The sequence below is a fragment of the Rhipicephalus microplus genome, chromosome 2 (genome assembly GCF_043290135.1).
Source record: "Rhipicephalus microplus isolate Deutch F79 chromosome 2, USDA_Rmic, whole genome shotgun sequence".
Taxonomy (NCBI): Eukaryota; Metazoa; Arthropoda; class Arachnida; order Ixodida; family Ixodidae; genus Rhipicephalus; species Rhipicephalus microplus.
In genome coordinates, this window is record NC_134701.1 from 74226136 (window position 1) to 74245979 (window position 19844).

Here is a 19844-nt window from a genome sequence, read left to right on the forward strand (position 1 = left end):
CGTTTTGTTTATTTTTTCGTAGTATTAGGAGGTCCTTGAAGTGCGGCATGTCTCGCCATTCTGGGTTGTCATGCTAACGTCTTAAATGCGGCACGCGGCATCGCTGATGTAACATAAGAAAACAATAGTGACGTCACTGTGGCTCTGCGCTCGTGCTATTGTGTTTTTGTGCTTATATATTCTTTTTTATGCGCTGTACTTCAGTTGTATTCAAGCTGGCAGTGTGAATCGCTGGTAATACGGGGTGCTTCTGGACGTCTGCGTCTCTCGTTGCACACGTAACGTCGGTGACTCTGTGAATAAATTCGTCGTGCTTGTGTTGTCACTTGCAGAGTCAACCTATAATAATTAATTAAAAGTGGTACAAATGGATAGGTAGCAACGCTGGGACAGATTTTTGCGTACGCAAGTAATATCACCGTCTAATTTTATAGTTATAAGGCACATAAATATCCGCACACTGAGCGGTAGGCCTCAAAATGTGCGTGTGGTCTGCCGTGTAATGGGACAATAAGAGCCAGGCTACAACCATTTCCTGGAATATCATAGCCACACCATGATCTTGCTTTATTCAAGGTTGGCCAGACATTACAAGCTTTACGAATTTATATAACTGAATTGCACAGTAAAATATTGTGTGCTTGGATCTCGCAGCATCGACGTTCCTCGCGGCCGCCGGTCGCCGCTTCGTCAACAAAGAAAGTGAGCAGGTGGTCAAGTCCGCTGATTCACCACTACCGTCTGGCGAACGCTAATGGCCCTGTGCGTCTTCGTCGTTCCGCGTTCGCCAAGAGGCCTGGAGGCCGCGTTCCGCGATCGGTCTCATTCCACGCACCCGTTCAACTCAGCGCCCTGACCAAGAGCGACGTCAAGATTTCCAAAATCACACCACCATTCCGTTTGACCGCACCACCGAGTACCGCGTGTTCCTGGTGTCGGTTACAGTCGTGACATTGACCATCACTATTCTACAGCCATTGCTGCTGTTCAATTTTCTCATGCAATGCAGGGAACCACGCTGTTACAAGCCAAGCATAGCCATACGCAACTCAATTGAACCATCGTACGCGCCCTGCTACGACTTCTATAAGTACGCCTGCGGCAGAGCTGGTTCGAACCACTACACTAAGGCTCACGACACACTAAGGATCTCTGCGTTTCACTTGATATCGACCACACCAACCTCGTCCGGTCAAAGCATCGTTGAGAAGGCCGCCATACTGCTTCGGAACTGTATGAAACTTGTACACCAGACGCCAGAGGACATCGACAAGATCAAGACTGTACTTAGGGCAGGAGGTTTCTCGTTTCCTCAGACGCCCGCGACGTCGGTCTACTTCATCGTACGCGGCATCGTGGACATAAACCTTAACATCGGCATCGGACCCTTGTTTAGGCTCACGGTCGGCCATAATCTTCGCCTCGGGCGTGGCTACATGCTGTACTTCGCGCCTAGTTACCACATAGTCCCATTCGTCAAGTTCCTTCAGCAGCTGCAGTTGGGCAACAGTCTCGACGTGTACATCAGGCGCTGCGCTGAAATAATAGGCGAACGTAGCATGTCCTACTCGCGCGTCATCAAGGCTATACAATCTGTAAACAGGCAGTTTTCTCACTTGCCAGAAAGTGATGCCCTAAATACCCAAGTTAAATTGAGCACCCAGTATCCACTGACAGAGTTCTGGTTCGCACTTTCGAAAGTCCTTGGCAATAAGTTTCAGACCCTGCAGAACGTGCGCACTACGTGCTTGGTAGTCGACGACGAGTACGCGGAGTTCCTGTCTCAAAATGTGTTCACGTCACTGGATCCTATCAAGATTTCTGCCTACGTTGGTCTTTATATCGTGTGGTTCCTGAGCCCCTTGGCATCGCACAAGCTCGCGTACAGCACGTACGTCGCCAACTACACGGACAGCTTGAAAGATTTGTGGCCACGTTGCTTCAGCGACGTCCGCCAGTAAGTGCATTCACGTAGCGGGCACCCTTTGTCGTCACATCAGTGTGTGATCCTCAAGGCTGATTGTCAATTTATTTGCTCGCATTCCTTCAAGTGTAAGTCTTTAGCTTGTTAACGCAAATTATTGTATTGTGTATTCTATTTTACCTTTTTTTCATTCGGCAATTTACGTGTTTTGAGAGGATATTTCAGTGCTCTGATGTTCAATCCACGTCATTACAAAATAGCCTATCATTTGGATTAGTTATTACATATGCACATTTGAGTAGCTTTATATGCTTTATCATCAAGGGCCCTTTTGTTTTGTATATTACTGGAAAAATTCAATATGAGAGCATTGTAATTAAAACGTCAAATACTAGTTCTTGCTTTTTTAATGTGCATGGCCAGTAATACGTGCCGAGTTTTTATGCACGTTGTGAGACAAAAGTACTCAGTAGGCTAATTATTTAAAACAAATAATATTTCTCTGTCATCTACATTCTTATTTTTCAGATTGGTCATATCATAGACTGAGGTCAGTTTAACAGTATTTATTCTGCCATTGATATAACGATAGTCAGTAACGTTAACCACAACTTAGTGCCGACAGCTACAAACACATTAAAACCTTGCTGCAACCTCATTTGTCACTTTTAGTTAACGTTCATTTATCTTTTAGGCTGATCAGAAACACCTTTTTCTCATTGAAGAAAGGTTATTTGAAACGGCAGAGATGACAATAAACAATAAAAAACGGCCCGTAAGTAGACGTCTGAGTCTTTTTTTTATTCTACACGTCAAAGTAGGAAAGTAATGTCAGCAAAAAAAGGAAGGCTGAACATTTAACCGAAGCCACAGCCTATCTTTTTGACTGGAAGGTAGTCGAGGACGGAAATTTTGTACGGTCTTTCGTGACTGTCTAAACAAATGATTTTGAACCTTGATGCAGGTTGATGCCTTTTGCTGCCGAAAGGTTGTACCTGCAGAACCATTTAAAGCGTAGTGACGTTGAACACGTCGAAGACATGGTACAGCGTATCTCCCACTCATCCAGAGACTTTGTCACCTCACTTCACAAGGCCCGTGAGGGGAGCGAGACCAGGATGGTGAACAGGATAGTGGCCTTAGGACTCGTACCATACACGTTTACCACGACGAGTGACAATGTTGAATTGGACCGGTGAGCTATGGCGTTTGCTGCACTGTACACTTTCAGCATTGCCCAGGGTTTTAATAGCTAATTTCTTCTATTCACCACGGCCCGTGTACTGTGTATTGTCAGCGCACGTTAAAGAACACCAGGTGGTTCGAATTTCTGTAGCCTTTTATTATGGCGTCTATTATAACCATATCGTGGTTTTCTCACGTAAAACCCAGATAGTCAATAATAATAATAATAATAATAATAATAATAATAATAATAATAATAATAATAATAATAATAATAATAATAACAATAATAATAATAATAATAATAATAATAATAATAATAATAATAATAATAATAATAATAATAATAATAATAATAATAATAATAATAATAATAATAATAATAATAATAATAATAATATATTATTATTATTGTTATTATTATTATCATTATTATTATAAGCTTTTTTATATTATTCAACGCAGCCTATATGTGTTACGGTGGTGCGTGTGCGACAGAAATTTCAGCCTTTGAAATTAACCAGGAGTTGAATATACAAAAACAAACACTCTTTTGCTGGGATTATTTCCTAGACAAAATTTTAGCCAATGCTGACACTGGGCATAGCGCCGAGTGAAGACAGCTGGCCAATGGCGATGAGCCACACGAAAAAAAGGTTTTCAAAATTGATTGATTGATTGATTGATTGATATGTGGGGTTTAACGTCCCAAAACCACTATATGATTATGAGAGACACCGTAAAGGTTTTCAAAATTGAGCACTATAATTGACCGCACCTACGTAAGAGAACCCACCTTTTTTAGGAGACTGTGGAGATAAACTAGAGCGTACTCGAACAGGAGAGCGGTTGGAAGAAATTTCGAAAAGTGAAGCTGGACGAGGATCAAGCCGCTTTTGGCGCTGCGATCGGCACTCTTTAATGTTTGATTGTTTAAAAGTTGCGCGAAACTTCAGTGGTGCAGTGGTAGAATGCCTGCTTTCCACTCAAAATGCATCTATTCGTGTCGTATTTGTAGATGTTATAACTCTAATTTTAGGGTTTCTTGTTCTTGCTGCGTTGGTTTTCTTTCGTTCCTTAAAACTAGTTTCAGTGCCTACATTTATAGCTACAAAAAGTGAAGTGTAATATGAGCTGAAATAGAAAAAAAACTTGATAGTGAGCGTAATTATTCGCGGCTCCACCACACGGCATAAAACAAAAACGTATAAAGTATAGCGTGCAAGAATTTCGCTAATACGAGACTGGAAACGAGAGTTCACATTTCGCGTTACTTTTTTCAGCAAATACGTAGCGACTGAAGCTACTTTCAAGAAATAAAGCAAAGCCAGTACATATGTACATTAAGTGCCACTGTAATGAAAAATTCGACATTTGCAGTAGCGATTTGAACACGGCCTTTTGAGTTAGAGGCGGGCACTTGTGCCATGCACGACTTTGGCGGAGCCACGCGCAACTCTTAAACAACAACACATTGTAGGCTGCCAATCGCAATACCACAAGTGGCTTGATCCTGTTTGGCTTCACGTAGTGCTCCCGCTAAATAAGAAAAAGTGTCATGAAAACACTGGTTTGAAAGCAGTGGTTGCTTCTTAACAGTGACATCAAGAGCTCGACAAGTGAAGGCTGGCAATGGAGACGTAGCGCCATACTTCGATGTGGCCTATGTGAATGTAGCGTTAGGCCAGCTCTAGTGCCGTATAATCTTCCCATGCGAACGAATACGTTTTTTTTATCGATTAATTTGTTATCCGCTCAAAAATGTTCACCCTATATCCTCACTTCGCACCTATCGCACTCAACAACAGCTACTTCTTTTGATGTCTGTGCGTGGAGGACCCTGCGCGCCAAGCTCACAAATAAAAGCGCTGTCCGTGAGTGCGTTGCAATATGGCATGCTTTGTGTCACGGTCTCTTTAATTGAAAGGTGAAAAAATTCTTTTGTGAAATTTATTTTTGCATGCGTGCAAGATCGCAACGTTTCTTAGCACGTAGCACAAGCTTCGCGCAGGTTTCTCGCTGAAGTTAGATTAGAAAAGTTGATCAATTTATCACTGCTATTCAGACAGCTCTGTCCATGAACGTAATGTCACCTGTTCCACAGGAGTCTGATTACTACTGCGTGAATGTGGAACGCACAGCACCTACTAGATTCTTTAAGCCCTCGGCTCAATTTAACTGAAACGCCCGGTACTTTGATGAACATTATTAATTTAGAAGCATGCCATGCCGCTTGAAAACAAAGTTATCACTGTGTTAAGGCAAAGCCATGTACTGCCCATCATTTCCATGCAGGCCAGAGCAGCTACATATTTTGAGCTTTCGCAGACGCTATAGGCAATGCTATCGCGTGAAGACTTAAGACGCCACCGGTGTCGTGCGGGAACCCTGATGTGATATTCAGTTACGGTTCAGACTTTGTCTCATCAAAGCCACTTGGTTCTCTGTAGGTCAGTTTCTTGAGGAAAATATGCCGCCATAGCAGCAGTTTTATTTCAAATGAACTCGGCGAAATTTGTAATAAAATGAGAAATCATAGGCATTTGTCAAGTGTGTCATGGGCATGTGTCAAAAACTTGTAAAGTTTTACTTCAGGTTTCCGGGAGGGGCTTAGATGGCACCAGAGTCCAAAGCAACAAACATAGCGTGGGCTACAATTTCTGTAGAGCCCAAGGGATAGACTGGGGCTTCGCGTATTTACATGACCATGGCGGTAGTTTCATTCACATACGTGATTTTGGTTTTGCCCAGGCTGTATGCGCACGTGCCGGACCAGAAAGACGCCAATTACCTGGACAACTACCTGCACTTGACCCGAATAACCGCACAGTATATGGTGAGCCTACTGCTGGACACCAGCGCTAACACGAGCAGGTTCTTCATGCCGCCATTCAGGATGGAAATGCCGCACCTGATCACCGTGTACAACACCGTTCACCTCGGTCTGGACAGCGTCATGCCTCCGATCGACAAGTCTTTCTCGCTCAATTATGCCGTCATCGGACACAGCGTCGTACAGCAAGTATGTGACTAGTTCAAATGATTCCATGAAGAGTGTAATCAGCAAAGTAAAAATACGAGAATATTCCACGTAGCCCGCGAGTGTAATTCATCACTGTCCACCCATCTCACAACTTTCGGAGTGTCGTATGCCGTACAAGTGTCATGCTGTGGCTGATTGCACTCGTTACCTTCCTGCCCCGCCACTTGACTCACGAAGCCTAATTCCTCGAAAACATTTTTTATTAGACGAAGCTCCTCTTAGTCTAACCTTGTCACTGGTCAGAGTAACCGAGAGAAGAAGAGGCGAAAAAGAAAATAAGGCAAAAGGAATTAATGACCATTTCTCGTCTCATTTCCTAGATGGCGTTTCTCTGCCGCCACTTTTCGAAGTGCCGCTGTTCTCCGATTGGCTGCTGCGCGTACTTTGCCTTAGTGCGCGGAGAACGAGTGCTTTTTTCAGTCTCTGGGATAGTCACCATATGTGACGGATCGTTAGTGGGGCATGGACGAAGCAGAGCAGCGAATGCGTTGAAGATGCTTGCGCTCGGCTTTCTTGGCTCACGTCTCGTCAGTGTTACCGGCGCGCCGTCTACCTTCTATAACGTGATCGGATGCATGGACGAATGCACGGATGGGCGGACACATGGACGAATGGGCGGACGGGCGCTTCCCCTATTCATCATCGTTCACTCTGCGAATATTTATTTATTTTATTTATTTATTTACAGTACCCTACAGAGCCCTCGAGAGGCATTGTGTAAGGGGGGCGGTACAGATAATATGTTAGCAAAATATATATACATATTATCTACACATACATAGGCAAAATTGAATATAATAGAAATTCTGTTCAACTTATGAACATGTAAGGAAAATACATACTAGAAAAGTGAGTTACAGTATGTGAAGGTGAAATACAAAAAAAACTAATATGACAGTAACTACAACCTAGCAATAGTGCAAAAACATCGGCAACAGTTCTATAAACACTGATGGTTACGAAGATGCAATAGAGCACTTTTTGGTGCATAAGTATTTTTTAAGAGTATGATAGAACTTTGTGTGGTCTTGTTCTGACGCAAGATCATCTGGCAAATCCTTCCACAAACGAATAGCTCGTGGAAGAGCCGACTGGTTGAAAGCATTATTATTGCCATACATGCGTGATAAGCTAAAGGTGTTATGTAGTCTGCTCGAAGTTCGATGTGCTAGATTAAGGTGAACAGATGGCATCATGCTGGTGTGGATGAGTTTGTGAAATTTTGATAAAAGTGAGATGTCGCGGTGAATTTTCAGTGGCTCGAGTGGAAGGCTATGTTTAATCTGTGTTACGCTGGACGGGTAGCTGTGATTACGCGCTATGAATCGAAGATGCAGTGATTTTTTTGTGATAAGTAAGGAGTCAGTTGCTCATAAGGCGACGCATCATCATTAGTTATCTCGGGAAAGTACTAAGGCTGCTTCCTATTGGAATCGACATGTTGTATTTGTGCCCTATCGCGTGTGACATCACTTTGTGGACTCGGCTCTACACCGTGCTGCAGCAGCCGCTGCTCCTTGGGCGGATCGCCTGCTTTTGGCGAGAACTTTGTCGATTGAGGAGCCTACAGGACGCCGTAAAGTGCACAAGTCCTTGAACCTATGTCATATAAGTGCAGTTTGCAGCACCACCATCGGTCACACATCAGACCAATATTCACAGAAATAAATTGCGCCATATGCAAGCGCGATTTCGAAGAGCTACATACATAACAATGCATGGAAAAGTACTATAAAACTTGGTACTCGAAACACAGAAACTCATGCCTTCACTAATAAATGCAGGCAGGCCAATTGTTCCTGCATGGTCCAGACATCTTCAACGAAACGGGCTTCTATGACAGGGTGTGGACTTCCGGCTACATCAATGCGCTGAGGAGGAGGTACCAGTGCCTGAGGAAAATGCACGTGGAGCAGAGGTGGATCGACAACAATGTACCAAGGCGCGTCTTGGAGGCTGTTGTCACTGCAGAGATTCTGTTCAATGCTTACAAAGTGAGCAAGGATTCTATGAACTAGACATCAAATCTTCGGCGTAATAGACCTTTTTCAAGCACACTAGTGCCGCCAACGGGTGCGCAAGCGCTAATGGGAAAAGCTGGTACGCCGCTGCAATGAGAGAGCAGGTCTCACGCTTAAACTTTCCGTTTGCATCGTACCAGCGCTTCTCAGATCAAGTTCACTCGCCAATGTGGGATATATAACTGCGTAGTTCACTCACATACTTCAGTTATAGGTGCTATGGCCCGTCTACGATTCGCACTTGTCCCGCTGTTCAACCAGCTGAGCTGCTCGGAAGCGTCAGTTCGTTATACTGTCCTTTAGCGTCAGTATGCCTTCGGCATAAGTGAAAAGCGGTACAACTTGGTTGCCTACAAGGTGCAAGCCCTGTTCATAAATTAACAGATGTATTCGGAATCAGTGTCCTTAGACGCTGTTTACGAATAAATGTGGGGTTCTGGTATATTTAAAAAGTGCTTTATGAATAAGCGCAATTCCTTAAAATAAAATACGTTAAATAGACCACTGCGCGCCGCTTGCAGCTAATCCATCTACTATAGCATGTCTTTGAACTGTAACTGTAGGTTGAAATCAAGCCGACAAGGCAAAATAAAGAAGTAGGACCAAGAAAGAATTAAGCACACCTGTAAAGTCCACTCACGGATGCGAGGTTATCGCACGTCCAACACATTTAAGAAAAGCGGGACGCATCACGCATGTCACAAAGACGTATATAATGACTAACAGCCAAGGCTCGTGTTTAGAGTTAAATAATGTAGTTAAGTTTCTTATGTTGTAGCGATAGCGAAGGTTAATTGACCTAAACAATGTTCGATGTCCTTTATAATACGTCTTCGAGATTTCTTGTGTGGTCTGGTTAGTGTAACTGTGCAAGACTACTAGGCCTTCAAAAATGAAATTGCATTTGGAGTACTGAAAATGCGAGGGGTGATGAGATGGCTTCATTCAATGAATTTTGATGCTCTCTGAGGCATTCTTGATACATCAATTAGTCTGACCGATGTCTATATGTGAACACAAGAGGAAATCGGTTAGCAACTCTTTCACAACACATGAAAGAACAGTTGGCATGGCTCTCATAGTACTTTTCTCTGCCCACTGCAGACTCCTGATATCTTTTGCGTTCTACGGAAAAAAAATGTTACTAAGCTAATAGTGCTGAGAGCACCACTCTTACCTGGTATCGCTTCCACACTTGCTTTCAGACTGGGCAGAACGTACGCATGGGATAACTCCAATATTCCTCGTTTCTTCGCGCATGAAGGTTATCTGAATTATTGGTTGCAGTACGAATGAGCTGTTCACAAACTGACGCACTATAATATAGGTAGGACAACGCAACTTATTGCAGCTAGAAACTATTGTTCAGGTAAAGTGCCATAGTAATTTTGTTTTTCTTTTTCTTCACCGAGCGTAAGTAGAACATCATTATTCCTCATTGAACAATATTTCAATGCACCGACGGGAAATTGAACAGTGCTCTGTGTCACAACAGAATCGACTGGCAGCAAACATGCTCCGCATAGACACTTAGGCATCCTAAAGAAATTACAAATTATCAAAGCAACGTATCTGACACGTGAATTCTAGTTTCATCCCTTCGTCTTTAAACATGTTCAGAATGTGTTTACTTTTTCTTTGTTCAGTGCGTTCCTTGTCCATATATATAAACAATTCTGTAGGTGTAACACTTTCTTGCAGCGTTGGGTTAATGATCCAATCAAACCGCGATGGTATTGAAGGTCCTAGCGCTTGATAAGCAGTTCATCGTCGAATAACTATGATTTCTGTGCTCCAGATCACAATGCTCCCGATAACATGTTTTTACCACATGTATCGGTATAACCAATAACTCGTATGCCGCTCATCATCTACGTTTGATGTACACTCATCCAGATGTATACACTGACTGCGTTATTCATTTCACATTTCATGCGTAGATATATGCAGTTGCATTCGGACCCTATTGAACTAGCAGCGGCATGCCCTATCCGATTTCTGCTCGCACGGCGCCAATGAGCAGCAGACGGAGGAAAAGCCGGTTCTCTCGGCTTACCAACTTTTCTCATAGTGTGCCACGTGCCTTCGGGGTGTTGTGCTAGTGCTTGAAAAAGGTCTATTAGATATTCCGAGAACATCATTCCAGAGATTAGTATTCTCGCTCTCGATGTCATACAGGTCTGGTCTGTCACCCGCATACGTCGGTAAAAGTAAGTTAAGCTCATTCAGGCTCCATCTAAAAAGATATTTTACGCTTATCCCTTATTTGGTCTCAGACTCACAGAAATATAACACACTTGGCCCGGACCAGAGGGCTTAACCAGGGGTGGTACACCATGCACGATCCCCCTCCCCCTCGAAAAAACTTCCTGCTTACGCCCTTTTCCTGAACTCATGCAGACTCCGACTCGCAGCCTTATAGTGTCTGTTTGAGTAGGTTCATGGATGACATCTTCATTTGAGCACGAAGAGTGAGTCATGAGTGATTTTGCCATCATATGGCCGCCCGTCAGGGCTCTCCAAAGCGGCTGTACAAGTGCCGCTTTCAAGCAGAATTACCTGACTCCTATTCCTTAGACTACGCGCCTGAGCTACATAAGAGCTAACTATGTGGTCTCTTCATTATTCGCGAGACTCCCTTCAGACTGGCGGAAAACACTGAACACATCCCGCAATGTCAAAGTGCGCTTCTTGGGCTCACGTAATACACCCATCTAGCAGTGACGTAAGCAATGCCAAGCTCCAGATTTGTTGTACTCTGTTCGGATACTTTGATCTTAGAAACTGAGCCCGACGCCGGAAGCCCAGGGATACATAGCAACTTTTATGCTTATTGACTGGTTATGTACTGTTCGTCACTGAGGGCAAGGTCCAAGGCTCTTTTTTTCGACACGCTCAAACTACATTGACGTAAGATCTCAAACATTTCTCTCATATAAATTGCACCTGTAGGTTCATATGACCCTCCCATAAGCCATAAGCATAGGCGTGCCCAGTGCTCAACATTAACGATCCCCCCCCCCCCCTTGTTTCCCTGCTATTCGTCGTTCGAGTAGAAAACACATGCATGCTTCTGAAATAACGAAAAACAATAATTGAGAATGAGGTGATGGCACGCTTCTCAAAATGGCCTGCTTTTGGTCACTGGCTTTCTGGGAGTAAAGAAGGGTAGTACACTACTTGGGATGCAACACAGAAGCCTTCGACTCCCGTTATCCCCAACCCCTCCATGTACGTGCTTATGCTCACAAGTAAAAACACGTTTCAAAGCATACAGGCTGGTCACCCTAAACACGGTTCTTCGAAGAAATGCGACAGCTTTGAAACAATAAACGAAAAATGACATGAAGTATAGCAATGGTGGCATTCCGAGAGATATGTCCCACGATTGTACAGCGCCCTCCATCCCATAACATGAAAAATAATGCTGAGATTAGTGCAGATGACGATCAAAGAACGTCTGTATAATGCTCCTACTTAATCCGTCCGAAGAATGAATAACGTCTGGCGGACTAAGCGTTAAGCACTAAGCGCAATAACACACTCGTTCCCTGGGTTCCCGATTGGGTACCGTTGTTTTAAAGGCTACAGATCATCAGAATTCCATATCCAAGTGTCCAAATGCGTCTTGGCGCACTAAGAATGAGTTGTGTTTACGGAGCCATGAGAAGTGACAACGTGTCTCTTGTAATATTCGCAAAACGAACGAACAAAAACGCCTGAGTGCTGCACAAGCGCACCGCTGCGTCTTCGTGGTGAGTGAAAGCATTTTTTTCTTGGGTGTAGCGTAAACGATAGCGTTTATAGAGCTTTATTTCACTGTGGACACCCTGTAAATCATACTGAAAGTCATTTCAGTCTGATACTTTTGTTCCACTCAATTTTAGAGTGTTCGAAAAATTAGGAATACGCAAATGGGTACCATCACAATATAAGGCAACCGTCAAAATTTTCAGATTCATAGTTTTTAGGCGTTTGTTTTCAAGTGCATAGAGTCAAATAATACAGTTTAGCGAACACCTTTTTCCATTGGTGCGTTGTTGGAACTGCGAATTTCAGTCAGAGCAAGCCTTAAGCATTGCTGCTTCTCCATTAGGCCGAAACTGCGCTTCTTATGGCTCTTTTCTCATTAAATATATTCTTGATTGTACACTCATTGTATGGTTACTGTTTGGAGAACCACAATTATAGTGTGAAAGTGGAAGCACAGGCATGGTAGTAAACAATTAGGATTTATTGTTTCATAACACTAGTAAAGAAACGAACAAAAATGGTATGAAAGAAGAGATGCAAAGAGACACACTGCACCATGTGAGTCCTTGTGTGTCTTAATTTGCCCTGTCTCTAACCCGCACTGCAGGTAACTTATTCGACATTTTAACATGGTTTTCCACCACCTTGAACGCAGGGTTTCCGCCAGATGCCGCAAAACGCAGCCCATTTCCGCCAAGAGGTGGCGCAGTTTGGTCTCACACCCGAGCAGCTTTTTTTCGTGGGCCTCTGCATGAATTGGTGTCAACGCAGCGTCGAGCAGCGTAGTGTCGCCGAACGAGTGTGCCGATTCGCGCTGCCAGCACTGCGTGCTTTCGGCGATGCCTTCGGCTGCCCGCAGATGGAGGCATCTTCGAGCCTGAACAAGTGTGGTTCCTAGGCTCAGCGGGTGGTGTTATCCTCCACGTCACTGGCGTGCCACGTTACCTGCGACGTGAAAGGGAAGGTCCCTTCTCCGTCTAAGTTTGAGTGATTCCGACTAGGTCAACCATTTACAACAATTTTAATTCTTCAGAGAATGGCATCCGCAGGGAGAAAATACATAAATAATTGAAAAAAAATAAAGTAAGCACGAAGGCTACCATTACAAGAGAGCATTTTTTGATAGCTTTAATATAGTGCCAAGCGTTTCATTTTTCCGGTCTTCATCTATAAATGCATGGCCACCACCACTACTGTAATGACTCTCGCGTCAAACTATAGAAAATGGAGAAATAATAAATAGTTGAAAATGTTTGAGCAAGTTGCCATGTTGTAGAAGAAAAGTATCCTGTATGTTAAAATTTGACAGAACTTGGCCCTTTTGACACTTTATATAAAAATGCTACACTATACATACGGAGGTGTAAGGCTCTGGTGTATTATTTATAGGTGCGAATCACCTCATGTGCTCTTGCTGTCGGCTACTCCCATTGTAGCCTCTCACAGTGTCTTCTGTCGTTGCCTGTTACGCTAAAACAATGGGCAAAAGTATGAGAACACATTGTAAATTCCACAGTGTGTTCGGCAAAAGAGTGTTGCCATTATAGTGACCGTGCCATGTCCGTTTTTACAAGGAAAGCTATTTTGAGATCAAAACAAGGCTCCCGTTCAGCGCCGTAGTTGTCCGCTGGCGCCACCACCACTAGCGGTGTCCGTCACTACAATCTCACACAATTATAAAATATAGAAAACCAAACAACCAAAGGGCTTTCAACCTTGGTCCCCTGCGTGCCAGCACAGTATACTACCACTGAGCCACACCGTTTCTTGCAGCTCCTAGCCAAATTTGCATGAGGCAAGCCTGATGTAGGGAAATAAATGGCAGTACTGTGAGTAATGAAGCAATTTAGAACATAGAAGAAACAACGAGGCCTCACTCATCGCCAATTGTGTAACGAGTTGGTCATCCAATGTTCCAAATCATCACAAAACACGCGTTCTTAACGACTTGATAAATGTGGCGCATACCCAATGCAGGCATTACTCTTCAGACATGATAAATGCGTAGCGGATACCACGTTTCTTCGAAGAATGACCAGCAATAGCACAGTGAATGATAGCATAGTGACTACACAAAAATGATTCACGTTCCGCAGAACCATAATAAATTTAGTTTTCTTCCTTCCTTATATATGACGTACGGGGTACTCAGCAAGTGTACTTCTAGTAATACACGAGTGTTGTACACGAGTCGGTCCCACAAGCTCTTAGAAGTACGACGGAATAATATAGTGCAGGTATTCTTTCACCATATCACACGAATTACGCAGCCAAGCTCCCACGCAAAGGTAAGCTGCACGAGCACCCTACTCATTGCTGAGAAACATGGCGGTTGCTCAGTTCTGCTGTAGGAAATGATGTCACGTGCACCTATATACGTGTGAAACAAATGCGAACTGTTTTTATGCAAAATGGTGAGTTGCAACAAATGTTCTTTTTTCTATTTCTTTGCTATTATTGGCCTAGGTGCTAATCAAGCAATGAACACATGTTTGGTGGTTGCAAGCATTTCTGACGAACTATTTTGATAGTGCAAACACTGCACACTCTAAGTAGGGACTAATACACGTATAAATAATACATATAGTTACTATACATTCATTTCAATTTTACATTACTATCATCTGAATCTGGTGTGACAATGTTTTTGCAAGGCACAACGGTGTGCCTGCCTCGTCATGCACCATTTGAGCCTGCTCTCAGCGTACTCAGCTTTGAAAGGTACTATTATGAGCACAATTTTTCTTTGTCAAGTTACTTTGTTGAGTTACTGTTGAGCCACGTTACTTTTTCCCAAGGGGCTTTCAGTGAAACACAGGTACCTCTCCCCTTCTAATGTTATCTGTGCCATGCTTTTTGAATTTTATAAAAACGGTGCACTGTATTGCCAACCGAATTTGATACAGTTGATCTCTGTTATAAAAGATGACCAGGGAACCCATTCTTGTCCTGGTTCGTATGAAATGCATTTTGAAAGCAGGGCATATATATATATATATATATATATATATATATATATATATATATATATATATATATATATATATATATATATATATATATTTTCAAGGGGAGGGTAGAGGAAGAAGAGGCAGAATAAGAACAGCTGGCCCAGGATCGGGTGTTGTCTCTTGTTCTCTGTCTCGCTCATCACAATGGCGCAGTCGACAAAGAAGAAGTCTTACGTCCCGGCTTCGTAATTCAGGACAGCCGCAATGAGCGCCGCTTGAGGACGGCGTCAAGGCCTCCTCGGTAGCTGCTTTACACGTTACCGGTACCATTTCACAAGGAACGCCGTCCACGCTTCCTTGGCAATGGATTCTACCGTCAGCGGAAGCCGACAAGTGAACCCTCTGAGGGAAGCCACCGGTACGTGTCTTCGTGGTTTCGTCGGCAGTCCGTGTTTCTTCCTCCAGGAACGCCGTTCACGCTTCTTTGACGATGGAGTCAACAACCCGGCCGCCGCTTCAGCTGCCCATCGGCCCATCAGTGGATGGTGTCCATGCCTCCTCTGTGGTATCAGGGCATCACACAGTGGACACTATGCTACGACTTCGCGGCCGTAATACGCACAGGCCCCTGTCCTTTGAGGATGTTGTTCAAGCTTTCCACGGCCTGCATTCCCTGTCCGGTACTCTTCCAACATGCGAGCTGCCAAGAAACGCTGTTCATGCTTCCTTGGACGTGCGTGTCACCACTATGAGTATTACTAGAACCACGTACTTCACGGACGCGAACCAAAGCGGTTCAGAAGCCTCGTGCGACAGTGCCGTGGAGCTGCGGCGTACCATCGCACTGCTCCGCGCTGAGACTAACAAAGTGACAGCGTTGATCACAGAGCGAGCTCCTACAATGTTGCCAGCGTTGTGTGACATTAACGCAGTGTTGGATGCAGCTGCCTCATATGACCTTGAGGCAAGCATACCGCAGCAACGCAGGCAGCTTCAGCATTCTCTGATCGAGCTCTCACACCAGCTCGACTGCTTCGCGTCGGTGATCTCTGCGTTGCCACCTGCCACCTCACAATCACCAGCCGTCTGCGAACTACCGGAATTCCACGGGATCTGGAACGACGCCGACCGCTGGGTGGCAACCGTCAACGCGATGCGATGGGCGAGGCCTGGACAGAACTTCAGAAATGGACCATGGCTGTAGACCGTCTTCGGAAAGGTGCAGCGTCGTGGCACCGGTATGAAGGCTTCAAGCAGCAGTCCTGGGTGGAGTGGAGCTTCAATCTCATAGCTGTCTTCGGCCGGACACTCTCCGATCTCCCTTCCACCACCCAGTCCAACCTGACCGGTACCGAGGATGGAGTTCAAGAAGGGTTTCATCTCGAGGCTCCAGCTGAGCACTCCAGTTCTCCACAAGAGCTTCCAGACTCGTCGCTGGTACCGAATCCAAATTCGTGTCAGCCATCTGCCACCCTGTCCTCTTTCGTGGGGGGAGATACAGAGGGGCACAGAGTAGCTGGACCCTTCGTCAACGCGCCGACTACCATATATCGAGCTCAAGTGGGGCGGCAGCTTGACGTCTTATTGCAGTCCTCCAGTCTGACAACAGGCAACAAGACCACACACCCTAGAGCCTCAGCAATTGGCATTGCGGCCTTCGAACCCGACACCTCCTGGAAACGTGGAATCGTTCACCCCTGTCCTGCCGGATGGGTCACGACATGACGCACCTTACTTGTCTACGATACCAACAGTTCCCAATGATAGCATCGAGGTGAGGCCTTCGTACACCCCTGGTGTCTGCAGCATGATGTGCAGTTATGGCAGCGTTAACTTGTATGGACGCCGCGGTACAGAACAACCAAGGAGCATATTGATTCCTTGTGGCCGCAGAACAAGAGGAGCCAAAGATGGCAGTGCAGAGTCTCCTGCGTCAAAGCATGATGGCCGAGAATCGCAGCCTGTCCAGAACGCCGAGGGGATTGAAGACCAGTGCCCCAAACTGTGCCGACTGAATTACCTGCTGCTGCGGCCGCCTCGAGACAGCCAAGGTCGCCCACCAGAGTGTTCGACAGCCCCGCAAGGCAAGTCATGGCGTCCACGAGAGAGACCCCACAGACACAGCCAATACCGCCGCCAGAGACGGTATTGGCAACTCAGGGCTCCGGGCCTGCGGGCCGAAGACGACCATTGCGAAACACTCAATGGGGTCCACTAGAGCCATAAGCGCCCGACTTTCTAAGCTAGACACAAAAACCGGCACGACAAAGTCAACGGCGTCCACCAGAGACATCATCAAAAACCGGCACGACAAAGTCAACGGCGTCCGCCAGAGACATCATCGCTTTACTTTCAGCGCAAGATGCACCATGGCGTAGACCAACCGGCTCGAGGCAGCGAGTGTGTCCAACAGAGACGCTTTCCCCAGACCATCACTCCTAGTTGCATTGTGTTTCTGGACGACCACCACGATGCAGCCAAGCCCACCCAGCAGAAACTTTGCCGCCAGCTCCGTGCGCGCGCAGTCATGGCCGAATGTCAAGACGATGAAAGACGCTGGGACTCGGGCGCGTAGGCAGCTAAGGGAAGGTAGAGGAAGAAGAGGCAGAATAAGAACAGCTGGCCCAGGATTGGATGTTGTCTCTTATTCTCTGTCTCACTCATCACAATCTATATACTTATATATATATATATATATATATATATATATATTGAATAGACCATCAAAAAGTGTAAAAAACTGTGCTCACTTTCAAATTTTTGTGTTGTGTTCAATACGAATAATTGCTTTTATTTGAGTGCTCTTTTTTAAAATATCTGACATTTTTGCAGCTATGTTGTTCAATCATTAGTTAATTTTTTGTTAGAAACTTCATGGGCACACTAATTTCACTAATATGCCAAGTTTAAAACGTATGTGCAACATTTTTGTGTACAGTGAGAATTTCAGGCATGGCTGTACACATTTAGCGTTTCTGGTATTACGAACTTTGGAGTTCAGTAAACTTACAAAGTGCAAGAATGAAAGTTCTGCAAAGTTCTTGTTTTGTACAACGATATCACTATGTTTTTTACATATGAAGAAAAATAATATAGATAACATCATTTTGTGTCCGACACTTTCTGGCAACGTGTTGGCATATAATAGGGGCTAGCAGCCCATGAAACGGGATATACCTTCAGGCACTAAGATGGCCCAAGGTTGCTCCTTTCCGGCTGGTTTGAGCAGCACGGACTCCTACTGCTTATTATTACTTAATATGTGGCCCTTCCCGGTCAATTGAAGGGAAGCCTTCAATTGTGTACGATTGTTGTACTTGTTTTCTTACAATATTCAAATTTATCTACATAATAGCCTCAGCTAGCCTGGGTGACAGTAATATTGAAGCACGAGATTCAAGCAGTATTGGTTTAAAGGAGGTACCAGGTGACCACTGCTTGAGTAGCAATACTCAAATGCATTGCGGCATATATCGAACTCTTATCAGTCTGTAGCGATTTCACCACTCCCAATACGTAACTTTGGCATTGCCTCATAACAGCAGAATAACACCTTAGTGGCTCGTTATGTAATAATGTTTAAGGCATGACATGAGCCACCTCCTTTGTAGGAAGGTGTAGGGTACTGGTGGGAAATTATTTATACTAAATTTGTAGTATTTTTTTCAACGACGTGCACCCCTGACGAAGTTGCAGAGTGAGGGTATGAAGTCACCAATCACTATTTGACACCGCTCTAAAGTAGTATTGACACAAAGTTCTCACTTATTGTTTTTTTTTGCGTCAAATAGTAGACCAAGCTCCCGGTAGCGTAAGAAACCCAGCGGTAAGCGTAAGTGTACAAAGAAAAATTATTAAGGCATGCTTTGAAAAGCTAGTTTTGGTTCCTACTGTACGCTGAGGTCACGACTTGGTATAAGCAGTACCATAAAACGGTATTACTTGCACGCGCTATTCTTCGTGGAATATCCTCGTGCGTGCGTCACGTCTTCAATCGTCATCAAACACCGTTTGATTGGCGTCAAGCTTCTGTCTTGGCCCCCACTTGCCTCAGCGCTGCATCGGACTAGAATGTGTGAAACTTGCACCTAATGTCCTCCGTTTCACTCGCGCAAGATAGTTCACAGGGAAAAGTAGTGTGCCATGACGAAACATTCGAAATCAAACGATTCATTTGGCCTCTGATAAGTGTATGTATTGTATTCGCGTGCACGTACACTATTCCAGACTCCGCTAACTCGCTTCATAAGTACACTCGATGGGAGTAGCAGCTTTTAGCATGTACGTATACTTCTTTACGTTAACGTGTTACCTGTTACTCGGTTTGCGTTTACATTCTTACCCACACGCATATTTTACAACGTTTTAGCTGCCCATATGCGAACGGATACGTACGTAAGCAAACATATGCCTTTTCGTTTTCGCATACAATAAATGTTGATGCTAACTGTATTTAAACAAATTTGAATTCAGACAAGATTGAATCAGCACTCCTACAAAATCATGAGATGTATCTTAATTGTGTACAGTACCTTCGTATGCGCAAAAAGGTGAAAAAATACAGGGCTGCTGCCACGATGGTTTTGAGATTTTGTGACACTTCATGCAATGACAGTCATGAACACTTTGGTTTACGTGTAATGTTTCTGAGCAGAAAATTGTTAAAACGCTAACTCATTCCTAACGATGTCACTGCGTCTTTTTCACGCTAGGCGTACAATGCAAAATGTTTCTGTAATAACAATTTTGTGATATCCTAGCTTATTTTGACCAAGCTAAATGGCGTCACCTATCCAGCCATTGGGGGTTCAGTTGTTACCGATTTTGATGCTCTAGGCCATCCTAGCTCTAGTAATCCGGCTGAAATGATGTGATTGCTGTTTATTTTGATTCGATGGCTGGAGTCTCCGCAATGTGGATATCGCCAGTTCCTACGAACGGAAGCGGATTACCGAGATAAGGCCACG

General features: G+C 44.4%; 1 protein-coding gene across 2 annotated transcripts; it reads left to right on the top strand.

Annotated features, from left to right (window-relative positions):
- Positions 1-2935: 2935 nt before the first annotated feature.
- On the top strand, positions 2936-13507 carry LOC119169462 (uncharacterized). Of its 2 annotated transcripts, none has more exons than XM_075886562.1 (4): positions 2936-3119; positions 5861-6131; positions 7996-8146; positions 12582-13507. In XM_075886562.1, exons 1-4 carry the CDS (start codon positions 2965-2967, stop codon positions 12710-12712), a joined length of 708 nt encoding a protein of 235 aa, XP_075742677.1. In that variant the 5' UTR covers positions 2936-2964; the 3' UTR covers positions 12713-13507. The 2 variants fall into 2 exon arrangements, with proteins under 2 accessions (XP_075742677.1, XP_037276422.2); XM_037420525.2 differs by having other exon boundaries at positions 2937-3119; positions 7937-8146.
- Positions 13508-19844: the final 6337 nt, after the last annotated feature.